The 9,888-nt window shown below is 42.4% G+C and overlaps 1 protein-coding gene across 5 annotated transcripts in view; it reads left to right on the forward strand.

Annotated features, from left to right (window-relative positions):
- LMNB2 (lamin B2) overlaps positions 1 to 9,888 on the forward strand; it is a 34,071-nt gene that overhangs the window by 18,386 nt on the left and 5,797 nt on the right. For all 5 annotated transcript variants that reach the window (XR_012584450.1, XM_074565406.1, XM_074565407.1 and 2 more), the window contains exons 4-11: positions 524 to 649; positions 3,027 to 3,197; positions 4,499 to 4,624; positions 4,806 to 5,026; positions 5,636 to 5,927; positions 6,445 to 6,552; positions 7,412 to 7,531; positions 8,956 to 9,057. Coding sequence is in view for 4 of the 5 variants with exons in the window: in XM_074565406.1 (XP_074421507.1) it covers positions 524 to 649; positions 3,027 to 3,197; positions 4,499 to 4,624; positions 4,806 to 5,026; positions 5,636 to 5,927; positions 6,445 to 6,552; positions 7,412 to 7,531; positions 8,956 to 9,057 (1,266 nt within the window). In the remaining variant the exon portion in view is untranslated. The remainder of the gene's footprint in view (positions 1 to 523; positions 650 to 3,026; positions 3,198 to 4,498; positions 4,625 to 4,805; positions 5,027 to 5,635; positions 5,928 to 6,444; positions 6,553 to 7,411; positions 7,532 to 8,955; positions 9,058 to 9,888) is intronic.

Raw genomic sequence — 9,888 nt, forward strand, 5'->3', positions numbered from 1 at the left:
CTGAACATCACTGATCCCGTTCGCTTACTGCTGAACCTTTGCCTGCCCCTCTTGCATATAAAACTAAATCATAAGAAACCAAAGCAACACGGTGTTTTAAAAATTTTGCTAGTCAAAAGCTTTTATTTAAAAATCTCTGGTGCTTCTATATTCATGAGAGATCACTTTACTAAATGTTGTCCTTTGTAAGGTGCTGCACAATTTTAAACCTGTGTTGGAGTACCCAGTGGGACTGCACTAGCAAGAAAAAGAACAATGTGCAAGATATTGTGCTTGAGGAATTAATATTCCTCAGCTCCGTTATCGTCTTGTATTGAAATAATCATAGGTTTTAAATAACTGGTATATAAATGTGAAAGCTTGTTTTAAATATTCACGCACACACAGAGTCAGTGGCTTGACATTAGATTTGTTGCTGTGAATAATCAGTCCAAAAATGTCAAATGAAACCCATGAAAGGGTTATAGATGGAAAATAGGGATCCAGACAAAATTCCATCTTTATCTTTAAAATTCTTTACTAGGCTGAAGATAGCCATGCTGTGGCTAAGAAGCAGTTGGAGAAGGAGACACTCATGCGTGTGGATCTGGAGAATCGGTGCCAGAGCTTGCAAGAGGATCTGGATTTCAGGAAGAATGTGTTTGAGGAGGTATCAACCTAGCAATCCCATCATAGTCTGAAGTTTATGTAGCTTTTATTCAAACTGACTATAAGCAATTACTGACTAGTCCAGGTAGGGAAAATCAGTATTATCCTTGCTATAAATGGCTTAAGTAATAAAATAGATAATGGTTTTGCAGGAGTTAGATGGGAAATCAGTGGCAGAGCTGGCATGAGAGCCAAGTGACAAGGGTGTTGTTCCATGAGCAGGTGAGCTGCTGCAGCTGGGGAAGGGAGCTGGGAAAGGGAGAGCTTGTTCCCTCTCTCTGGACCTCGTTGCATGACACTGCTCCTTACTTGCACCAACTTTGGTGGTGGTTGGACCTGACTATAACCTGTTTTCATTGTCGAGAACAGTATGCAATTACCCTGCTTTTTGCAGAGCTAGTTTTCTGCCTGTTTAGTGAGTTGAGTTGGCTCATAGTGGTTCTAGTGAGGACCAGAGTTTTTATAAAGTCATTAGTGGGAATGCACAGGTGGGGACTGGGAAAGGGAAGCATGACCACCTCTGTCAGTTTATTCCATCTTGCGGAGCCAGCGCTGACCTTTGGTTCTTCTGCAAGCTCATTCAGTTCGTGGCTGCTGAGCAATTGCCACATGTTTCTGCCCTTCATCTCACCTATGCTAGTTGTGGTGTTTGGCTCACTGTGCACCAAACCATTTCAGCCTGATTAACTAGCAAAATAGGTAGTGGGTTTTGGTTGAGTGTAATTCTTGCCAGTTTAGCGGCTGAGTTATGTATTACCACAGAATGAAATGAGTGCCCAGACTGGATTAAGGGATGAGGCGGGTCTGTGTTGCTAAGGAGAGGGGCTGGAGCAGGGCAGAGGAGCCACCCGGGTAGATCACCCTGAGTTTTACTGACCATTCTCTCACTGCCATGCCCTGGAGTAGTTGGATTTCTGCATGCGACTGCAGTGGCAGAGCCTTGCTTGGTTGTGAGGCCTTAAAATAACTTTGCTTCCTGAGGAGAGCTGCGTTGCTACTGACTAAAGGTGAAGCTAAATGAGACAACAGAAACTAATCTTTAAGCTTGCCACGCTGAAGTGGGGCTGTTCCTTTAGCCATCCCTGGAGCCCTTTGATCCTTAAGCTTAGTGAATTCATTTGGTTCAGTGAAGGGTCCAAAGCTCTATTAGAATTAGAACGCCGTGATTGGAGTGTGGCAAGTGAAGTCTGCTTATTCTGGCGGCGTTGAGCTGCTAGATCAGCTCAGCCCTTCACCTGATGCTTTATAGTCCCCCATGATGTTTTTGTGGCTTCCAAGGAGTCATTGCCTACAGTTACTGAGAGGCTGCTGCTTGCTAGTTTTCTTGGCATAAAAATTCACCGCAGAAGGGAAAGTGTCTTCCAGATCACGTCAGGGCACATTGCTGTGAGTAGAAGGGCATGTTTCGAAGAGTCTATTTTTAGGCGTAGACTATTTCTGCAAAACAACTTGTGAAGTTGCTCTGAATTTGTGTTAGCCCGCTGTGACACCAGTCTAGGCATGCAAAGTGAGCCTGTGCTGTCGTGGCCCTGGTGCCACCTTCAGGCCTCTTCTCAGCACTCGGTACCGCTCCCTTGTTTGTCTTACCCTGAAGGGAGAAATTGTTTCTTTCTGGTGCCACGCGTTCAGGCCTGGCCAGGTCTCTGCAGGGCTCAACATGAATAAGTGCGTGAGTAAGTCTTACCTCACTAGTTTGGGACCAGTGTTCTGGGCACAGAGAAGTCGTACTTCTTTAAAAACGAAAATTTCTTAGTACAAACTCTGACTAGAAAAAATTATGTCTTCAGGACTGCTTGGGTTGCTGCTTTATTACTAATGTAATCAAGATCTAATGAGTCATCCAGTATATAGAAAAAGAGAGAAGATGTGCGCATGCTTAAAAGTGAAATTTGAAGATGCAGTTTTTCTTTATAGTGATTCTTTTTTCAATATATCTAATGGTTCACAAAAGGTGTTTGTTTTTATCTGACTGCTTATAGACTGGTATTGTAATGTAGGGATATATATTGAGAAGGAAAAGGCTTGTAGTGCAGCACGTGGAATCTCTTTGCTGTGTAAAAATTCATGTTCTCTTCTCGCCCCGCCCCTTCCCCCACTTCCACTTTTGTAGCATAAAACAGCTGCTTACCTAAATTGTATACGGATATTTTTAAACATGTTTTTAAGTTGGATCATTTTTAAGAATTATATCCTGCCAAATGAAAACAGTAACTTGCATCAGTTAGTATACGCGGTAATTCTTAGGCTTAAATGCCTTTAGTACTGTAGCTCCTATATACTAAATAATTAGCACTGAAATAGTTAATTGTTGTCTGCATGTAATTGCTTGTACTGTTTACCCTAATGTGGGAATTTTGTCCACGTTTCTGTGTGTGTAGGAAATAAGGGAAACAAGAAAACGACATGAACATCGCTTGGTAGAGGTGGACACTAGTCGCCAACAGGAGTATGAATCCAAAATGACTCAGGCCCTGGAGGATCTGCGAAATCAACATGACGAACAAGTCAAACTGTACAAGATGGAGCTTGAGCAGACTTACCAGGCTAAGGTAACTACTGCTGCCACAGCACTGGCTGACAGGAAGCCCAGTTGGCGAGATAAAACCATTTCCATCAGCCCTACTGTCTTTGGGGAGACAAGTAATTATAATATGAAGAAGCTTTGTCCTGGTGTTCAGATGCCTCCTCTGGTGTTGGGTGCAGATGCATTTCCAGGGAGGTCATAGCCAGAGGTAATTGCTAGGAATAGCTTTAGCCAAGAAAGGCCAGTTTGTGAGAAAATATATGGAACTGTTGGTCACTGTGGAGGACACAGTGGGAATGGCAGACATCGTGCAGCAGCTGATTAAACAGTTTCTTCTGCTGTAAGTGCTTTGGTTTTTTTCTTGATGTCAGTAGATCCAGTTCTGTGTTCAAAATGGAGGTGGTGGAGGAGATTTGCAGTAGGTACAGTGTGTTGGCTCTGAGAAGCTGGAGAGCTTGGAGAATTGGTTGCGTTTCAGTATGGGCTTTTGTCTGGATGCAGTGAGCTTGCAAATTAACATGGACGTACTGAGAGGGGCTCCACGTCTAAGGTTGCATTGTCACTTTACTCTTACTGTGGCCTTGGCAATGTTCTTGCTGGCCCCAGTACTCTTTAAAATGGGTGTAATCCTTATCACATTTCAGTGATCGAAGTTAGTTCTGGATTGGAAAATTACTAGATGCGGTTGTGGTTTTATTGGTGGCAGAGAGACTTCAGGCAAGGTAATGGACCTTTTTGGACCAGCTTTCGTGATGAAAACCGTGGTCTGTAAATCATAGAATAGTTTGGGTTGGAAGGGACTGTTACAGGCCATCTAGTCCAACCCCCCTGCAGCGAGCAGGGACATCTTCAGCTAGAGTAGGTGCTCAGAGCCTCATCCAACCTGACCTTGAATGTTTCCAGGAACGGGGCATCTACCACCTCTCTGGGCAGCCTGTTCCAGCGTTTCACCACCCTCATCATAAAAAATGTGGTCCTTATATCTAGCCTTAATCTCCCCTCTTCCAGTTTAAAACTGTTCCCCCTTGTCCTGTGGCTCCCCTCCCTGATCCAGAGTCCCTCCCCAGCTTTCCTGGAGCCACTGTAGGGACTGGAAGGTGATTTAAGGTCTCCCTGGAGCCTTCTCTTCTCCAGGCTTAACAACCCCAACTTCCTCAGACAACATTCTCCAACATTCCCTAATGTTACGCAATTCTTACCATAAACTTACGAGATTGCATCTTAAAATTATTTAAGATTAAGTAGCTTCTATTTTTTACCAAAAGGGGTATTTGCAGGGTATCTGACTCAATGCAAGTGACTTGTATAATAAAACTTGCCTTCCAGCTGGAGAATGCCATGCTGGCCTCTGACCAAAATGACAAAGCTGCTGGTGCAGCTCGAGAGGAGTTGAAGGAGGCTCGCATGAGAATAGAAGCTCTCAGCTACCAGCTTTCTGGCCTTCAGAAACAGGTAAAGGGACTAAATTTGATTTCATCTCTGATATACAAACAATACAGTGCTCTCTATATCAACACTTCTGTTCCTTCATAGTTTCTGGTTTTTATGGAGAGAAATCTTTGTTTGGGAGGGAGATGAACCCACGGTACCCACATAGATGCCAACTGCATTTTCCATTGTGCTGTCTGCCTAGGCTAGTGCAGCAGAAGATCGCATTCGTGAATTGGAGGAAATGATGGCTGGTGAGCGGGAAAAGTTTAGGAAGATGCTAGATGCAAAGGAGAGGGAAATGACAGAAATGAGGGACCAGATGCAGCAGCAGCTTACAGAGTACCAGGAACTGCTTGATGTTAAATTAGCACTGGACATGGAGATCAGTGCTTACCGAAAACTCCTGGAAGGGGAAGAGGAAAGGTATGTACGGATCCCACATTCTTTTCTTTGGACTAACAGGTGTCCTTTTCATTTCTTGTGCTTACTTTTTTTTTTTTTTCTACCATTTGAGCAGGAATGCCCAGATTTTGTTTCGCTAAAGTCATGTAGGCTTCACTCCCACCATGTGTTGCATGGAACACTTACATGGAACACTTGCAAGTGTTCTCATGTGAATGCTATCTTTATTTGATTTTGCTTTTTATAATGGTCTCAGAGTGGGGTGTATATCATTCTGTGCTTTGCGTTCATCTCCTCTTTTTGTTCAAGTGCTTTTGTGTTTTCCTGTTTTTAAACCATGTGGCCCATGTGTGTTTAGCAGTAGATATACCAGAGGGGAGGACTGAGTCATCTGTGGTGCTCTCATTAGCAATGCTTTCCGTGTCATGTAATCACGCTAGACAACTTCTCAGGGATGCACAGCTCCCCCCCCAGCCTTTCTTTTCTATGTAGTCCTCCTGACACACACAGTGAGGCTACTTTCAGCCTTGGGGTATATTATAGTCTGGTTACTGAGTATATTGTAGTGTTATTGCTTTGTGTGTAGTTCCCTGGATGAGTTAATTAAAACGCTTGCTTCGTTGTGTTAAGGTTGAAGCTCTCTCCAAGTCCCTCCTCCCGTGTTACAGTCTCTCGGGCTACCTCCAGCAGCAGCAGTAGCAGTACTTCGCTCGTTCGCGCTTCCCGAGGCAAGAGAAAACGTATTGAAACTGAGGAGTTTTCAGGCAGCGGAACAAGTGGAATTGGCACTGGAAGTATTAGCGGCAGCAGTAGTAGCAGTAGCTTCCAAATGTCCCAGCAAGCTTCAGCTACGGGAAGTATCAGCATAGAAGAGATAGACCTGGAGGGCAAATATGTTCAACTTAAGAACAACTCGGAGAAGGTGAGTGTCAGCAGAACTCCTAGAAAACGAGGAGGAGGAGCTAAATTGAAATGTTCCACAGCCTTTTGGAGCACAAGTGTGTGGAGTCACTTGGAGAGTAGGAGCAACATCTCAAGGTGCAGCGTCCTGCGATAATAAACACAGGCATTTGAAGGTTGAACGTTACAGTGTGCTAACATGAGTGTAATGTTTGCAGGAAGAGAACATAGTTTGTGTCCCAGATGTCTAAATGTGTGCTGTTACCTTGCTTATGTAAATAGCTTTGCTGACTCCAGCAGAACCTTTTTGTGTGAGATGTGTATCTTTTTAAATTTTGATGAATGACCTTATGGGATTTACACGTTAGACTATTAGTGGGTATAGAAAAATACTTTCAAGTTAGAATGCAGATGGCTAACAACCATGTAAATAAATTTATATTTGCATTATTTTAATAACAAAGAGACCTAGAGAAAACTCTGATGCCTGTTTGCTCTGTTTTGCTCACCTTAAATAACCTTATGACTCTTTCCATTAGGATCAGTCTTTGGGTAACTGGAGACTGAAAAGACAAATTGGAGATGGAGAAGAAATTGCTTACAAATTTACTCCTAAATATGTCCTCAGAGCTGGGCAGACTGTAACAGTAAGTTACACTTGCAGTATGTCAACAACGTACTTTGTTGTTGTTGCTGTGGCAGTTGTAAATGTGATGTTTGGTACAGCCGGACTTGGCGTGTGACTCCTGATTTCATGGATCTCACTTCAGAGGAGCAGGATTTCGGTTATAAATATACAGAACAGAAATTGACTTTCTATATTAGCACTTCAGTATTTGGGACCATTTCAGGCACAGAGAAAGTTGAAGAAAAAGGTATTTTGGGGGAGTGGGTCAAGGGCTGTTTGTTTTCAAACACCTTTGCCCAGGGTTGGAACGCTAATCCTGCTCAACACCTTCATGAAATAGGAATGTTTCAGAGTATTCATTCAGTAGACTCTAGTTAAGATTAAGACGAGACCTTCTCAGCCTTGACTGTAGTAGAACAGCTGCTTTTCTATAATTTTGCATTTTATTTTCAGTCTGCAACAGACGTTCTTTCAGAAGAAAAAAAAATGGCTTTCTTTTAATCAGTTCCAGCTATTTCTACTTAAGCATCAATTGCTCAGATAAATATAAAAGATTAAATAATTACACTACAAGCTGCATTTTATGTCTTGGCTTCATACAGTATTGTCATTGAGACAGTGGTAGGAGGAGAAATTTGTGTATTTGGTAAAGAATTGATGACTGCAATATTAGATAATTTTTTTTTTATGGCTAGCGTTCCTTTTTGTGGTAAACTGAGGTTATATCTTACTCCAAGTAGTGGTGTAGGTAAAGGGGTGAAACTGCCATTGGAATTCAGAAACAAAACTGGTATGTAAAGTAGGAGAATGAGGGGGTTCTGTATATTTAAAAATAAAACGTGTATGAATAGCTAATTACAGAATGTCTTTCTCACTAGATTTGGGGCGCAGATGCAGGCGTATCTCATAGCCCCCCTTCTGTTCTCGTGTGGAAGAATCAAGGCAGCTGGGGCACCGGAGGAAACATTCGCACATACCTCGTAAACTCTGAAGGAGAGGTAGGCCATGTCTGTAGAAAACAAGATGTGGTCTGGGTTATCTCCTTGACTTTAATTTGGGGAGGGCGGGGGGGCGGGGCAGATGACAAAATCCTGATTTTTAAGATCTCTCCCCTATTGTCTTCTAAAAGAAGACAGTTTATAACGCGGAAATACTTAAATATCTATATGTAACTCTGAGATTTTTTGGAAAACTGCGATCATCGTCCTAATAACATCCATAGACTTTTTTGTCCTATTTTAGAAAAACACCCCGCTAGTACAGAATTTGTTGGGAATTTGAGTGCGTATTTTCAGAAGAGACAACGGAAATGAGTACTGCTGGCAATTCAAACCTACATTACATAGTACCTACGATACTCTGGGGTGCTGTATAAATATTAATGTAGGAAGAGGGCGGTCCTTTCAATGTTGGAAGCATATCGGAAGCTTTCATTTGGCACAGGTTCCTGTATATTCTCCATTGTCCTACACCTGCCCTCAACTGATTTCTTAAAACCATCCCTGCAGAAGACTCCTGCAAGGGAGGATCTACTTTGGCTGTTGTTCATAAATGTGCCATTTTCCTAGTGATCTGGTAGAAATAGGAAAGTGAAGCAGACCACAGTTGTATCAGTTTTCATGCTGCCTTTCTTGCTGGCAATTCTGTGGAAGCACTTTGTGCAGGAACAGCAGGATGGGCCAAGAGGGCTGGTCGCTTGTACAAATAGAAAGCTAACTGCCTTAGTGTCCAAATAGAAGTGGTTAAACTGGGTCTGAAAAAAATTCAAATCCACGTCCGTTCCCGTTGTGGTTACCTTTAGTAACCCTGCTCAGAAGTGTATGTTTAGAGTGACTTTTTCCACAAGTAGAAATTTGCACCTATGATTTCAAGGGTGCAAGTGTGCAGAAGAACTTCGTACTACTAAGAAGTGTTAAAAATAATGTAGTAATAAATGAAGCTTCTTGGGGTTTTAGAATTCTTTTTAGTGCCTGGTTTGGAAGACCATCCTGATAATTGATATATGCAATTGATATAGAATAGTTGGTAGAAATTAGGAACATACTTTAATGCTGTGTAATCAGACTGAGAAGCTTTCTCACATTACGATATGTCTCAGATGGCTCGTAGCTGGGTCTGCCGTGGCCTTGTATAAAATTGACTAACGACCACCTGAAACATGGCTGCTGCTTCTCAGATCCCTAGGCAATGAAAGAAACTTCCTGAAGCTCAATTGCATTACCGTGCCTTTTAGTGGATAGAAATGGGAATGTTGTTGTGGTTTGCAGGATATTACCGGTATTTGCTTGCATAGCTAATGTTACATCTAGGGCAAGGTGCTTTAAACCATCCAAAACTTAATCAGGGGCATTATATTGATGGTATAGCAAAAACTTAAGAGACAGAGTACTGACCATCTCCTTATCTCTCTCACTTTGTGTAGGAAGTTGCAGTGAGAAATGTTACTAAATCAGTAGTTGTGCGAGAGAATGAAGAGGAAGAGGATGAAGCAGAGTTCGGAGAAGACGACCTTTTCAACCAACAGGTAATAAAATGCAGACCAGATGTTTAACTTGTGCCTTTTTGGTTGGATTAATCAGGCATAAGATTTAGGGGGAGTCCCTTCAACTTTTGCCAGCTCTGAGCTTCCTGGTCCATTTTTCCAATGGATGCTTGCAGAGGACGATCTCGGAATGGCTTGCAACCCTGCAGCGTTACTACAATGCGCAGAGGGCGTGATGTGAGCAATTTTTCCAGGAATTGCTGCTCGAATCAGTAACGGTACAGCTCAAGCAGTGGCTAATGTCAGGTCAGGATGCCAGGGTATCTGTGGAAGGCATGCAACAGAGCACAGATTTACAGCGTTGCAATGACATAGACTCTTTTTAGGGTTAGTAAGATTAGTTCCAGCAGTCAGTGTTCGTCCCGTTCCAGTATTTGCTCCTCTATAAAAAAAGAGTCGGTGGTATTCTTGCTGTAAGCATAATATAACCATTGGGAAATATAACTACTAAAAAGCAGGAAAAGGGGAGGGCTTCTGCTGCTGCAGGCTTCAGCTTATGGTGTGTTTTGTGATAGTATATACCTGCTACCTCTGAAATAAATTTGGTTTTTCTTAATAACACCACCTATATGTTTTCATAACCCTTAGTTAAGTACTGGGAAATAACTGACCAGCAGTCGGTAGAGTGAAAAGGAGAAAGATACTCCATACAAGTGATATCAGAAAATACTTTAAATTTATTTCAAACTCGAGTGATTTGTTCTCCCGGTCAGTGGCCAATAGTAGCTCTTTTTCACAAAGATTCATTCTGCGCAGGTTTGAAGTTGAGTTATGAAAGCTTTTTTGGTCTCCAGGAGATTGAGCAGTGTATTT

This window comes from Larus michahellis, chromosome 23 (assembly GCF_964199755.1).
Source record: "Larus michahellis chromosome 23, bLarMic1.1, whole genome shotgun sequence".
NCBI lineage: Eukaryota > Metazoa > Chordata > Aves > Charadriiformes > Laridae > Larus > Larus michahellis.